At 42.2% G+C, this 16437-nt stretch overlaps 1 protein-coding gene across 2 annotated transcripts in view; it reads right to left on the bottom strand.

Annotated features, from left to right (window-relative positions):
- Window positions 1–16437, bottom strand: part of CPAMD8 (C3 and PZP like alpha-2-macroglobulin domain containing 8) — a 204962-nt gene that overhangs the window by 167470 nt on the left and 21055 nt on the right. For both annotated transcript variants that reach the window (XM_089667566.1, XM_089667561.1), the window contains exons 2-3: window positions 10804–10955; window positions 3835–3857 (exon numbers count right to left, since the gene is read on the bottom strand). In XM_089667566.1, coding sequence (XP_089523692.1) covers window positions 3835–3857; window positions 10804–10955 — 175 coding nt within the window. The remainder of the gene's footprint in view (window positions 1–3834; window positions 3858–10803; window positions 10956–16437) is intronic.

Raw genomic sequence — 16437 nt, 5'->3', positions numbered from 1 at the left:
ACATCTACTGTAATTATCTAAAACTGATTGCTCCGGGGTGACCTCTGAAAGGTGCCACAATACTCCTGTCTATGAAGTGCTAAGGGACTCTCTCCTGACCCTAGGATGCTCCCTGTCATAGGTCTGAAGGTGATCCCAAGGATTTTGGACCCCCCCCCCCCCAAGTTTGTCTATTCAGAAGGATTTTCAGCTCCAAGAGGCTACTTGGATGTTATAAACTGAACTGCTTTGAGTAGCAGACTATTAAATTCTAGGGACTAAAACCGCACTACCTGAATTAATGTGGGGGTACAGGCAGATGGTAGGGCATTTCTAATTGTTCCGTTCGGTTATGCCTGTTCGTTCTCCCTTCCTGCTAGTCTCTGCAGCATGGTTGCTCTAATCTTTTTTCTCCTTCTCTTGCTTCTCGCTCCTTTTTCTTTCTTATGGCTATCCTTGCTCACTGCTCGCATAGGCCCCTACGGGTCTGAGAGTCTTATCCCTATTGTTATATATTTTTATATTCTAAGGTATTATGGAACTTAAGTTGATATTGTGGAAAATAACAGGCCTCAAGAACAAATTCAAATGCTCCCTTATGTTTAAGTACTTAAATTCTCATAAGCCACTTATCTTGTTTCTTTAAGGAACAGACCTGACTGGTAACAAAACTCTAGCTTTATGACGATCGTGGGTTTGCCTGGCTTTCCATGCCACATACTCCACATATACCCGGGGTGTTGCAATTTTACTAAACAAGTCCCTCCCCTGTAAGGTAGAACAAGTAATTTCAGACTGTGGCGGCAGATATCTCATCCTACTTTTGGAAATTCACGCTGTCCTTTGGGCTTTTGTAAATGTGTACCTGCCCCCACCAGTGGCTTGTTCACTGCTATACACAATTTTTCAGAAATTGGCCCAATACCAGATTAAACATCTCCTGATTGGAGGTGATTTTAACTTAGTATTCGACCAGGACCTTGACACCTCCAATCCGCATCATATTATATCCCCTGGTCTCCAGAATTGGAGGCATAGCTTTGCTCTCACTGAGCTTTGGAGGTGGAAACATCCGGGTACCTCAATGTTCTCATATCTGTCGGCTCCACACCGCTCTGGCTCCCATATAGATCTAGCATTTGGCAGTATGCCAGGTCTGTGAAAGTTGTCTGGGGCCTCATATCTTCTGGCTGGTCTTTCTGACCATTCTGCATTGGAAGTCTGTTTGCGTGTGGGGTTTCCAAGTGACCCAGGTTTATGGAGACTAGCTCCACATTGGGTACATGATGATAAGGTGGCTGATATGGTCTACCCACATATGACACTGATTTGGTCGGCCAATGAGAACTCTGCTTCTCCAGCAATGGTGTGGGAGGCGTTTAAGGCAACTACACAGAGAGAATATATTTCCGCCATCAAAGTGTCCCATGTAGATCACGAGGCCCACCTGACCCACCTCAAGAATTGCGAGTCCGAGGCTGCCACAGCCTTTGCCGCAGATCCCACATCAGATGTTTATCTCCAACTCGCACAGGCCAAACTTAAATGTTTTAGGTGGAGGGAAGTAAAATTAAAAAACTAAAATAATATGGTTGCATATGTGTGCACTCCCACTAATACTTTGTTGAAGCACCTTTTGATTTTATTACAGCACTCAGTCTTTTTGGGTAAGAGTCTATCACCATGGCACACCTTCACTTGGCAATATTTGCCCACTCTTCCTTGCAAAAACACTCCAAATCTGTCAGATTGCAAGGGCATCTCCTGTGCACAGTCCTCTTCAGATCACCCCACAGATTTTCAATTGGATTCAGGTCTGGGCTCAGGCTGGGCCATTCCAAAACTTTAATCTTCTTCTGGTGAAGCCATTCCTTTGTTGATTTGGATGTATGCTTTGGGTCGTTGTCGTGCTGAAAGGTGAAGTTCCTCTTCATGTTCAGTTTTCTAGCAGAAGCCTGAAGGTTTTGAGCCAATATTGACTGGTATCTGGAACTGTTCATAATTCCCTCTACCTTGACTAACGCCCCAGTTCCAGCTGAAGAAAAACAGCCCCAAAGCATGATGCTGCCACCGCCATGTTTCCCTGTGGGTATGGTGTTCTTTTGGTGATGTGCACTGTTGTTTTTGAGCCAAACATATCTTTTGGAATTATAGCCAAAATGTTCAACCTTGGTTTCATCAGACCATAACACATTTTCCCACCTGCTTTTGGGAGACTTCAGATGTGTTTTTGCAAAATTTAGCCGGGCTTGGATGTTTTTCTGCGTAAGAAAAGGCTTCCGTTTTGCTACTCTACCCCATAGCCCAGACATATGAAGAATACGGGAGATTGTTGTAACATGTACCACACAGCCAGTACTTGCCAGATATTCCTGCAGCTCCTTTAATGTTGCTGTTGGACTCATGGCAGCCTCCCAGACCAGTTTGTCTTTTCATAATTTGGTCATCTCCTGTTCTATGTCCACAGTCTCTGGTCATCTCTGTAGTATGTCCGCAGTCTCTGGTCATTTTCTGTACTATGTCTGCAGTGCATTGGTTCAGAGTTTTTTTTCTTGTTTTCCTCCTCTAAAAACTAGGTGCATCTTATGGAGCAAAAAATACGGTAAATTGAAAAAAAATTTTAAGTGGGAACAAAGCTGTCTGTTTCAGTTTCAGTTTTTGGCAAAGCAAATTCCAAATTTTTTGTTTCGGTGCCAGAATTTTCATTTCGGTGCACCACTAATAACAAGTAATTCCACAACACATAGAAACAGAATTTTATTCATTAAAAAGTTAAGAATGGGCCAACTGTGCAATTAATGTAGGAAAAAAAAATTCCTTTTCACTGCATTGAGGTGCATTGTTGGCCCATTCTTTACTTTTTAATGAATAAAATTCTGTTTCTATGTGTTGTGGAATTACTTGTTATTAGTGGTGCACCGAAATGAAAATTCTGATTAGAAGGAATGGGCTACTTAATGGTTATAAACGTATTCTATGCATTAAGGTAAAAAACCTTCTGGGTGCAGCTCTCCCCGTCAGCCCTCCTCTTATATATACCTGAGCCCCATCTCGATCTAGGGATGTGCCTGGGAGCTACGGCTCTTCCAGGTCTCTCTATCCCCACTGGATTGCACAACAGCAGGAGCCATTGCTTCCTGCTGTTGTCAATCACAGCCAGTGAGCCAATGAGGAGAGTGTGGGGCTGGGCGGTACCGAGTTGCGCTCTGTGTGTGAATGAACAATGTCTATTCACAGGACCATGGCTAGGGAGCGAGCCTGCCAAAGTGCCCCTATAGAAAGAGGCTTGCTATTGGAGGCACTCAGCCAGAAGGGGAAGCCAAGAAGAGGATTGGGCTGCTCTGTGCAAAACCATTGCACAGAGCAAGTAAGTATACCATGTTTGTTACTTTTTTTAAAGTGCACCCTTTAAAATGACTTTAATGCAGAGAGTTTTAGGCTGAGTGTACACTTGTGGTTGGGGGCAGTAAAAAACAGTGTTTTGTACCCTCCCCCTAAGCTGCAAAGGCAGCTGGATGCGGTTGTATAATTGTCAAGGCCATGATGACTTGCATTGTAGAGCGGCAAGAATTATACCCCCTGCAATGTTCTGCAGGCAGTACTGGCTGCCAAACAATACCCATTCAAGTGTCCCGCAAACATGGCTCACTCTTCAGAGAGCAACGCTAATGTAAATGAGCTCTTAATGAGTTGCATTAGCACACCTATAAAGTGAATCCAGCCATAGAGTTTATCCCCTAAGAGTGCATTTAATAACAATGTCTAATATGCTAATAATTCAAATATAATGGATCAATTAGAGTTCAACTTTCTTTCATTAAGATCTCATGACTACATCTGTGTTTACTAACTCACCTTGACTTTCACTGTGCCTTTATCTGAAAGAGAAGCAACATTTCTTAAGCAATAATAATATCAAATCAGAATAAGATTGACACATTTGCATACAGTATATTACATTATTTGTACAGTTTTTTGTTTTGTTTTATTTTTACAGTGGAGAAGTTCATGTACAGTATATCTAGATATTTCAGCAAACTCAAATTGGAATGGATATGACTTCAAGTTTTTAGAATGCAACTTATTATAGAAAGCTATAATCTACACTAAGAACAAAGACCTCATGCTGACTCAAGAAATTCCAGGTGTACCTCCATAGAATTCCTGTTGTCCAAGGAAACAGACTACAACCCATGCTGTTCAAAGAATGCTTTTGCAAGATGCCAGGAAAATGTCTTGCTCATTTCAAAAACTACTTATATGTAAAGCTTTATGTCAATGTCCATTATGTTTCAAAGTAATATTGTGTGCACATACTATCAAATACATTCATCGGCCACTTTATTAGGTACACCTGTTCAATTGCTTGGTAACACAAACTGCTAATCAGCCAATCACATGGCAGCAACTCAATGCATTGAGGCATCTAGACGTGGTGGAGACGACTTGCTGAAGTTCAAACCATTCATCAGAATGGGGAAGAAAGGGGATTTAAGTGACTTTGAACGTGGCATGGTTGTTGGTGCCAGACAGGCTAGTCTGAGTATTTCATAAACTGCTGATCTACAGAGATTTCACGGACAACCATCTCTAGAGAAATCGAGACCCATCAGACCAGGCAACGTTTTTCCAATGTTCTATTGTTCAATTTTGGTGAGTCTGTGCAATTTAGTTTCTGTTTCCTGTTCTTAACTGACAGGAGTGGCACCCGGTGTACTCTTCTGCTGCTGTAGCCCATCTGCTCCCAATTTCAACGTGTTGTGCGTTCAAAGACAGTATTCTGCATACCTTAGTTACTGTTGCCTTTCTATCATCTTGAACCAGTCTGCCCATTCTCCTCTGACATTAACAAGGCATTTTCTTCCACACAACTGCCGCTCACTGGATATTTTCTCTTTTTTGGATCATTCTCTGTAAACCCTAGAGATGGTTGTGTGTGAAAATCCCAGTAGATCAGCAGTTTTTTAAATACTCAGACCAGCCTGTCAAGTACCAAAAACCATACCACGTTCAAAGTCACTTAAATCTCCTTTCTTCCCCATTTTGATGCTCGGTTTGAACTTCAGCAAGTTGTCTTCACCACATCTAGATGTCTAAATGCATTGAATTGCTACCATGTGATTGACTGATTAGCAGTTTGTGTTATTAAGCAATTGAACAAGTCTACCTAATAAAGTGTCCGGTGAGTATATACATAAAATGTATTATATATTATTCTGCAAACTCCCATCTTGGAGGTCACTGAAATAGTTTGTAGTCAGGACAGCTGGCAGAGCTAATTTATACTGAGAAGCCGTTCCACAAAAATGTATGTTTTTTACAAATTATAAATTTTGGCAGAAAATCATTGTTTTGCTGTGTATTCATTTGGGAGATTACTTATTAGTGGATATTTTTTATTGTTATATTGGACAAAAGGACTATGAGAACCTGAAAATATTTTAACACACACCAACTATTACCCATAACTGTAGTTACATAAGCAAAGATGTAGTAAAAGGAGATGCAAAAGGGCAGCAAGAAATTTCTTTGAAGATACCGTATTTTTCGCTCCATAAGATGCACTTTTCCCCCCCAAAAAAGGGGGGAAAATGTCAGTGCATCTTATGGAGCGAATATAAAGCGGCCGGTCCGGTATTTCTGCCACCACCATGTCAGAATATCGGGCCAGCCGCTCAGCTCTTCTCTCCTGCAGGACCTTACCTATTCCTCGCTCCAGCGCTGCAGTCTTCCACCGGCGGCTTCTGTGACAGCCGGGTGCCCATTGCGCATGCGCGAGAAGCGCTGCGTTTTGTGAATGGTTCGGCATCTTCTGGGACACATGGCAGGTCCCAGAAGGCTCTGGGCCACTCACAAAGAGCAGCGCTTTTCGCGGATGCACAGTGGGTACCCGGCTGTCACAGAAGCCACCGCGGGAAGAAGGAAGGACAACTCCGCGGAAGTGGGAGCGGGTACCTGTCAAATTCAGGTACCCGTTCCCCCTCCCTCCCCAAAGATCCACAGTCTCTGGTAATCTCCTTTACTGTCTGCAGTCTCTGGTCATCTCCTGTACTGTCTGCAGTCTCTGGTCATCTGTACTATGTCCACAGTCTCTGGGCATTCCCTGTACTATGTCCGTAGTCTCTGGTCATTCCCTGTACTATGTCCGCAGTCTCTGGTCATCTCCTGTACTGTGTCTGCAGTCTCTGGTCATCTCCTGTACTGTGTCCGTAGTCTCTGGTCATCTCCTGTACTGTGTCCGTAGTCTCTGGTCATCTCCTGTACTGTGTCCAGAGTATCTGGTCATCTCCTGTACTGTGTCCACAGTCTCTGGTCATCTCCTGTACTGTGTCCGCAGTCTCTGGTCATCCCCTGTACTGTGTCCGCAGTCTCTGGTCATTCCCTGTACTATGTCCGCAGTCTCTGATCATCCCCTGTACTGTGTCCGCAGTCTCTGGTCATCTCCTGTACTGTGTCCACAGTCTCTGGTCATCTCCTGTACTGTGTCCGCAGTCTCTGGTCATTCCCTGTACTGTGTCCGCAGTCTCTGGTCATTCCCTGTACTGTGTCCGCAGTCCCTGGTCATCTCCTGTACTGTGTCTACAGTCTCTGGTCATCCCCTGCACTATGTCCGCAGTCTCTGGTCATCCCCTGTACTGTGTCCGCAGTCTCTGTTCATCCCCTGTATTGTGTCTACAGTCTCTGGTCATCCCCTGTACTATGTCCGCAGTCTCTGGTCATCCCCTGTACTGTGTCCGCAGTCTCTGGTCATCCCCTGTACTGTGTCTGCAGTCCATTGGTTCAGAATATTTTTTTTCTTGTTTTTCTCCTCTAAAACCTAGGCGCGTCTTATGGTCAGGTGCGTCTTATGGAGCGAAAAATACGGTAATTACACTTACATAGTGGAATAGGTTCACTGAACAAATGTGAGCACACCCATTAATCATGATTCCCTTACTGATCTGCAGTCCCAGTTTGCATCCAAATATTGCCAACATTTTGCCTTTTACTCAGATAAGAAAAAATAAGTCAACGTTCACACTGATCAGCTGCAAAAATGAATAGGAGTTTTTACTGCACTTTTGTCGTGCTTTCTGAACGATTTAAAGGATACATGACTTAAAAACTGCATCAAAAACAGTTCTCAGAGGCGTTTTTCAAGCGCTTTTCAGACGTTTTCCATTGATTTCAATAGGAAGAGGCATTTTTAGGGCGTTTTTTTTAATTCACTAAACATTCTCCAAAGATGCTGCAAGCAAGAGTTTTTACACCGCACCACAAGCGCAATGCCTCAGTGTGAAAACATACATAGATATATATTCACATACATAGGGAAGCATTTTTCTTGAGCTTTTCAAGTGCTTTTTTAAATGCAAAAACACTTCAAAAGCTCCACAGTGTAAAAGTAGCCTAAGGAATGTGGGTAAAAGTCTGCTTCAACATAAAAACGCAATGTGAGAAGCAGCATGATTTCTCACGAGTATAAATGTGCATGTGCCAAACAAAGGAAAAGCTTCAAAAGGCCAATATCTTATGCTGTGATAGAAAATAAGGCAGTTCATGGGCAGGTATTATTTACTAGATTCTTCATTCCCAGATATTAAATCTTGTATCTGTGTTTGTTGTGGTTAAAGCATTCACTTGGTTTTACAGGACATTAACATATACTACTCCCTTTGCCGCATGAATTATGGCATTTTTTTATTTTTAGTACTCTTTAGTGATTTCAATGCACACTTCATATCGTTTTGTTCCCACTTAAAATGCACATACAAAATAGCTCAGATATCACAAAGTCCCAGCAAGATAAGACAAAGTACACTTTTCTTTTAGGTACTCCAGCTCTAGTGTACAATTAAGACACTAGCAAACCACCTTTGTTTGTAAATTTCCTGTAGGTACACTCTAAACTGATATAATGTACACTATAGAAAACGTACAGTAACTAATTTGTGACCACAATACACTTTATTTTTAAGTCCACATGAAAAATGACCCTTGACATGAGAACGCTACTTAACCTTGCAGAGAGCTAGAAATACAAAACTGTGTGTGTTCCTAATTCTCACGCCCTGTGTAAAAATGAAAAATTTGTCATAGATTAACAAAAGTTAACTGATGCATATTGACGCTAAACTTAAATATGAACTAAACCCTCCTTTCTTTTATAGCCAAGACAGCTGATATCTTAAGCTGTCTACAGATGGATCGAAATTCAACCGGTTCAGCAGGGGCCTGGCCAAATTTCGATCAATCTATGGCCATTCCCATTTGAAAGGAGTCAATTCAATGATAGACTCCTCCCAAATAGGACTATTGGTGCATTTTCAATCAATCAGCGAATGCAGTGCTGATCGGTGTATTCTGACAGTGGAGGAGTCCTGCTGTCAAAATATAATAGCACAGCAGGGATGATTTCTCATCCACCTTGAATGTGTGGATGGGGCAGTCTGCTCGGTCTTTTTAGATCAGCGGCTGATCAAAAAAATGGAAACAAGTATAGCCAGATTTAGCCAGTCTTTGATCTATAGTTGCCATGGTGCTGCACATGTGATCAGTTATGATACCAGCCATTTGATGGCTTGACAGTTCAGTTAACAGCACAAACAAATGTGACAGTTATCATTCACAGCATGCCTTAAATGTAACTGTCTTAGGAAACAGTTAAATCAACGGATTTAATCTGCTTTAACCACTTGCCGACCCGCCGCAGTGTTTTTACTGTGGCAGGGCGGCACCTGTACACACAGTGCCGTCTTATAACGTCACTGTGCAAAACAGGTAGGGGGCGTGCGTGAGGCGCGTGCCCGCCCTACCCGTCCCGCCGATCATGGCAGCGGGTGTCCATCACCGGCTCCCGGTGGGTCATTTCCCGCTGGGTGCCGGCGATTACAAGTAATCACTGACAGATGGCACGGCTGCAGTGTTTACATTGCAGCTCTGCTATCTGTCAGTTCAGAGCACACTGAACCTGAGAGAAGACTTTATCTCTGGGTATCAGCATGTTCCTGTGAAGACAACACCCCTGCCCCCTAGTAAAACGCTCCCCTCACACAGTTAACCCTTTCATTACCTAACAAAAGTTAACCCCTTCCTCCCCAGTGCCATTAGTACAGTGTCAGTGTTTTTTTTTTTTGCACTGATCACTGCATTGGTGTCACTGGGGATGTCAGTGACCCCAAGTCAGTTCCCCCTCAGTGTCAAAATGTCCGTCGCAGTCTCATAGTCCCGCCATAAGTCGCTGATCACTGTCATAAATCACTGATCACCGCCATAAGTCGCTGATCGCCGCCATTATTAGTATAATAAAAAAAAAATCCCAGTATCTTTCCCACCATTTGCAGACGCTATAACTTTCACGTAAACCAATTAATTTACACGTATTGGGATTTTTTTTAAGCAGACATGTCACAGAATACATTTTGGCAGAAATTTATGACTAAATTTGATTTTTAATTTTTTTTTACTGGACATGTTTTATAGCAAAAAGTCCAAAATATTGGGTTTTTTTCTCAAAATTGTCAGCCTTTTTTTTTATAGCGCAAAAATAAAAAACACACAGGTGATCATATACCACCAAAAGAAAGCTCAATTTGCGGGAAAAAAAGGATGTAAATTTCATTTATGTACCGTATTGCATGACCGCGCAATTGTCCGTTAAACTAGCGCAGCGCTGTATAGCAGAAAAATGGCGTAAATTGCAGTATCTATACCATAGTTTGTAGACGCTATAACTTTCACACAAAGCAATCAATATACACTTATTGGGATTTTTTTTTACCAAAAACATGCAGCAGAATACATTTTGGCCTAAATTTATAACTAACTTTGAGTTTACTATTTATTTTTTATAGCTGAAAGTAAAAAATATCGTCTTTCTTCAAAATTTTTGGTCTTTTCTTGTTTACAGCGTGAAAAATAAAAAGCGCACAGGTGATCAAATACCACCAAAAGAAAGCTCTATTTCTGTGAAAAAAGGACATAAATTTTGTTTGGGTGCAGCATTGCATGACAGCGCAATTATCAGTTGAATTATTGCAGCAAAAAGAGGCCTGGTCAGGAAAGGGGGTAAATCCTCAGGAGGGCAAGTGGTTAAATTGGCTATACACTGTTATTGTTTTCCCATTCATCCCCCCCAGTAAACTAACAGATTCTTCCACCCAAGCAAAGGATGATGGAGCTGGCGCTGACTTTCTAACTGAAGTTGATTTAGGCTAGGTTCACACTAATGCGGTGCGGTATATCGCATTTGATTCGCACAGGAACCGCACCGCATTCCTATGCAAATCACATGCAATTTGTGTGCGGTTCGATTGGAGCCATACATAATGTATGGCTCAAGCCACACCGCACCTGCACCAAAAAGGTGCAGGACCCTTTTTTGGGTTTGCACTAGAATCAGATCGCATGGGTATTCACACCTATGCGATCTGATTCTGCACATCGCACCGAGTTTTGTGGACCGATTTTGGGGTGTTCTTAACTTAACATAAACACCCACATCAGTTTGCATGAACGGGGTGCGATTCTGATCAGGTGTGGAATTTGCACAGAAAACGCTGAGAATTCCACACGGCATCAGTGTGAACCCAAGCTAAACAATGGACTTCTGTGGAGCAGGGGAGCCCACAAGCTAATTTAAGTCCAATCAGTCATATTTCAATCAGTATATGGCAATCTTTAGCATGAACATCCAAGTCCAAAAAAACTGGTGAGGGATAAATACTGAGAAAATGATTAGGTGTGGTCGATGTTACCATGAATGCTCATAAGGCTTAGTAAATCGAGTCTATTGGCTTAATTGAAATGAACACTATATCAAACAGGTAAAAAAAAAACACTTACCCAATACTGACCCATGGCCAACAGCCACTGTCTCCCCTTTAACCACGAGCTTTACCTGGACCTTGGTTTCTGCAGCTGTGTTAAAGATGGTTATACTCACTGCTTCTTCTACCCCAGAGTGAAAAACAGATGGAGCTGCTATCAAATAACCCCTAGGAGAAATGATAAAGATAAGACTACAGTTATGCCAATGAAACTACAAGATGTCTGTTCAGTAGTAGCATTATGTTATGAACACAACATCAGCTGTTATTGAGAAGGAATGACTGCAACATATACCTTTACACAACATTGCTAGGCCAAAGACTGTTCACATTTGTATTTGCACTTACTATGACATTTGATTTCAAAAAATATGGTTACCACTTGCAACCGAACATCAGTAATGTACCTACGCCTGGGTGGAGATTGTACGCAGTGCTACAGAGCAGCTACAAAATGGACTAAGCCAGCGAACCATATTCCTTTAAGCCCCTGCCACTGTTAACGCACTGTACTCCACATCATTTCTCTCCTTCCAGTGCCCAAAGCTAGCAACAGGTCTCTACATGTCCTCCACTATCTTCTGCTGCTATGTAGCCATGTTAGGGATGGTACCAGTGAGAGTTGCAGATGCCATCCAAAAATATGGCATTGCTGGAGGCAGCTTAGTCCAAACAAACTATTTAAAATCCTTGTAAACCTGGACTTAGGCTTTAAGAAATAACCTTTATTGCCGGTTCTCACCACAATTTCTGTGTTCTAGATGCGTTTCTGCATGCATGCTTACACATGTTTTTGATGCATTTTTTCCCCCTTTTATCCCTTCATCTCAATTATGGACATGTGCATTCTGGTGCATTTACATACATTCCAGTACATTTTCCATGCAGCATGTTCTACTTTTGCTGACTGCACTGGAACGCACTGTACGGGTGTGAACTAGGGCCATTGGAATACATGGCAAACAATGTGCATGCATTTTTGATGCAGATTAAAAACACACTGGACTGCATCTGGTGTGAACCATCCCTTAAGAAAAAGATACATTAATTAAATAAGGATAATAAAGGAACAAAAATATAAAACCAAATGTACACAGAAGGTCTTGAAACTATTGGAAATGTAATCAACCTACAATCAGAAATGCTAGCAAAAATACTCTAAAGCAGGGGTCTCCAAACTTTCTAAGCAAAGGGTCAGTTACTGTCCTTCAGGCTTTAGGGGGGGTAAGACTATGGCCAAGGGGAGTAAACCATGCACAGTGGCTAATTGGTTAGCACTTCTGCCTAACAGTAGTAGGGTTGTTGGTTTGAATCCCAACCACGGCACCACCTGTCTGGAGTTTGCATGTTCTCCCTGTGCCTACATGGGTACTCTGGTTTCCTCCCACCCTCCAAAGACATGTGGGATCCTGTCTAAATTGGCCCTAGTATGTGTATGAATGTGAGTTAGGGACCTTAACTTGTATGCCCCTTGAGGGTTAGGGATTGATGTGAATGTACAATATATATGTAAAGCGCTGCATAAATTGACAGCACTATATAAGTACCTGAAAAAAACCATGCGGCATCATTGATTTCAATGGGAGGAATTGCGCTCCATTGTTGGTATCAGCGGAAGAAATAATGCCCCATCATTGGTGTCTGTTGGAGGAATAATGCCCCATGTTGGGTATCATTTGGAGGAACAGTGCCCAATTGATGGTTTTAGTGGGAGGAATGATGGCTCATCATTGGTGTCATTTAATAAGTTCGGTCTGTTTGATCAATGAGTTTAGTTTCGCGTTAACATTTTGGCAAATGAACAAGGGAGTTTGAGAAATATATTTTCAACTGCATGTACACCTCCCAAATTTATGAGCCGAGATGTAGTAAAGGACACCTTTTAGTATAATGTACAGTGAAGGAAATAAGTATTTCATACCCTCCTGATTTTGAATGTTTGCCCACTCACAAAGAAATGATCATTCTAAAAATCGATACAATACACCTACCATTCGATTTTAGACTGATCATTTCATGTGTGCAAACATTCAAAATCAGCAGGGTATGTTTCCAGTAGTTGGCCACCAGGTTTGTACACATCTCAGGAGGGATTTTGGCCCACTCCTTTTGGCAGATCCTCTCCAAGCCATTAAGGTTTGGTGGCTGTCGTTTGGCAACTTGAACTTTCAACTCCCTCCACAGATTTTCAATCAGATTACGGTCTGGATACTGGCTAGGCCACTCCAGGACCTTAATGTGCTTCTTCTTCAGCCACTCCTTTTTTGCCTTTGCCATGTGTTTTGGGTCATTGTCATGCTGGAACACATATCCACGACCCATTTTCAATGCCCTGGCTAAGGGAAGAAGGTTCTCACCCAAGATTTAACGGTACATTGCCTTGTCCATCATCCCTTTGTCCTGTCCCCTTAGCAGAAAAACACCCCCAAAGCAGAATGTTTCCACCACCATGTTTGACAGTTGGGATGGTGTTCTTGGGGTCATAGGCAGCATTCCTCCTCCTCCAAACATGGCGAGTTGAGTTGATGCCAAAGAGCTCGATTTTGGTCTCATCTGACCACAACACTTTCAACCAGTCCTCCTCTGCATCATTCAGATGTTCAGTGGCAAACTTCAGACGGGCCTGGACATGTGCTTTCTTGAGCAGAGGGACCTTGCGTGCACCTTGTCGGCGAAAGTGTGTTACCAATTGTTTTCTTGGTGACTGTGGTCCCAGCTGCCTGGAGATCATTGACAAGATCCTCACGTGTAGTTCTGGGATGATTCCTCACTGTTCTCATGATCATTGACACTCCACGAGGTGAAATCTTGCATGGTGCACCAGACCTAGGGAGACTGACAGTTCTTTTGTGTTTCTTCCATTTGCGAATGATTGCACCAGCTGTTGTCAACTTCTCACCAAGCTGCTTGGCAATAGTTTGGTAGGCCAGTCCAGCCTTGTGTAGGTCTACAATCTTGTCCCTACCATCCTTGGATAGATCTTTGGTCTTTGCCATGGTGGAGAATTTGGAATCTGATTGTTTGATTGCTCCTGTGGACAGGTGTCTTTTATACAGGTAACAAAATGAGATTAGCAACAATCCCTTTAAGAGACTGCTTCTAATCTCAGATTGTTACCTGTATGAAATATACCTGGTAGCCAGAAATCCTGCTGAATGATAGGGGATCAAATACTTATTACCCTCATGAGCATGCAAATCAGTGCATAATTTGTTAGCCATGCATTTCTTTAGAGTTTTTTGTTGCTATTCTTTCTCTCAGTGTTACAATACACCTACCATTCAATTTTTAGACTGGTCATTTCTTTGTGAGTGGGCAAACATTCAAAATCAGCAGGGGATCAAATACTTATTTCCTTCACTGTATGTTAGCAAAAAAGAGACCCCTACCATCCCTCCAGTTTTACACTTAATGAAGAATATGTAAAAATTACTGAGTACACCCACAAGTGTTTTTTACCACTAAGTTACCTTTAAACTGTTTTTTTTTTAAATAATTATATGGATGATAAGGTTTAATGCAGTATAAAACCAGGGGTGTGGACATTTTTAAAAAAACTTAAATCAGTGCCCCAATCTACTTTTCCCTCATGGCAATCTACTTGTCCAGATAAAAAAAATAATAATTTTTAACCAAAACCGTATTTAAATCGGAGGTGTTTTTTAGGAATGTCTGGGGCTTTTAAAAACAAAAGGGGCTTCATGGCGACTGTGGCAGTGCAGTATCCTGCCATGGTGAAAATCAAGGTTATAACCCAGGATTCTTAATGCAGAGGAAACTGGTTTGTCAGTTTCCTCTTTGGTTCGTAAAGCCGTTTGGGACCTGGGGCCTGGAGATTTCGAAGTGATTTCGGAGGGGTGAAATCTCCAATCCTGGGTCCGTCTTTTCATATCCCCCAGCACACTAATTGCACAATTGTGTGCAGGCCTTTTTGTAGAGGCCAAACCACGGTTCTGGTCTCCACCCTGGTAGACAGGAGGTCATTGCCCAGGAGTCAGGAGGGCTTCAACTAGGAGAGGTGGGAGCCAGAGCAGCAAGGGGCTGCTAACTGTGTACAAAACAGCCATTCAGAAAAGAGTCTGCAGGAGACAGATGTGAGCCTGACGTGGAAGGCCAGAGTAGGATTGTTTGTATACCTGAGAGAGCCAGGAGGCTGAATATTTGTTTAATTTGTTTTGATGGTGGATACCCCTGTGTGGGAAACATATGGAATGGAACTTTCCTTTAAAATTGGGCTAAAAGGCACTTAAAAAAAGAAGAAAGAAAGTTGCTTTGTGCTGTAAAAGCTCTACCATTTGATGCTAGTTCTCACAGCGACTTAAAGGTTTAATAATTTTAACATTGAGCTGTATATCTCCTCCTCCCCTCCCTGCTGCTCTCCAGCACCATACCCAGGAACTAGCAGGGAGGGGAAAGATCTTGCAGTGCACTGATTGGCTGCTTGTCAGGAAAGGGGAGTGTTGGGCTTATCCTTTATCCCTTTCACTGCCAGATCCGTTTTTGCATTTTTTGCACAAGTTTAAAAAATAATTTTAGGCCTGAAAATTACACATTTTGAGCAAAATGGCAATAGCTAAAAAGAATGTTCTGATGAATGATTTTTTAGAATTTCCTTATGAACGTTCACATGAAAATCTATCTGTGTTTGGCTAGCTTTACTCTCCTTAGCAAATTGAAAGCCGTCATTATTTTTTTCATCATCAAGGTCATCACTGACACCAGCGGCGTATGTAACGCAAGGCAAAGTGTTTTCTTTATTTATTTTGGGGGGGGGCACGGAGCCCCCCAGAAGAAGAGAGCCATAAGGCAAGGATCGCACCGTTAATGGGTTAATTGGTCGGCCATTTTTCTGGATTTTGTCAGATATTTTTGATCGGTAAAGTTGGAAAAAAATCGGCCAATTTTTTTTACTGTTGGTGGTAACGTCGGCCTATTGAACGACCGATTTTTCTAGTTAAAAAAAATAATAAATGCACATTTTTTTTACCTGAAAAAAAGCAATGCATTTATTATTTTTTTTACAAAGGTGAACTTATCCTTTAAAGTGTCACTAAACCCACAACAGTAAAATCAGTCTGTATATGCAGTAAAGCATGCTTGTTATACTCACTGTGGAACCTAAGGGTTTATCCTCTGCACTGTGTAAAAAGGCTGTTTGATCCTGTCTTCTCTGATCCTCCCCTTCTTTCACTGTCCCTGACTCCTCTCCTGATAGAACAAAGCCTTGGGGGAAAGCTGCACATGCCCAGTTTGGTGTGTATCGCTAGAGAATTTTTTCTTGGGAGAGTGCATGTGGTCAGCACAGGGCTGATTAGTACTGTCCAGACAGAGGGTCAGGGGTCCTGCAATCTAATAGGACAGTGAGAGGAGAATGAAAACTTCTACAAGCTCTGCTGGACACTGATAGAATTCACAAGACTGCTCTAACTGCTCATGAGATAAGGTATTTAACAGTTTATATTTATGAAAATAACTGCCTTTCCATGTTCTGTGTACTGTGGGAGACCAGATATAGTGAATGCAGGGTCCTGGGTTTAGTAACACTTTAAGCTTTGACAATAAAACCTGGAAGCTGGAAGATTGGTTTCTATGAACAGCTGCACCAGATTTTGCACTCTACGGTTTTAGTAAACCAACCCTGTAGCGTTTT

Source organism: Staurois parvus, unplaced genomic scaffold (genome assembly GCF_062004578.1).
Source record: "Staurois parvus isolate SC_StPar_1 unplaced genomic scaffold, SC_StPar_1.0 ptg000053l, whole genome shotgun sequence".
NCBI lineage: Eukaryota > Metazoa > Chordata > Amphibia > Anura > Ranidae > Staurois > Staurois parvus.
The sequence above is the reverse complement of the archived record's forward strand: the minus strand, read 5'-3'. Positions and strand labels throughout refer to the sequence as shown.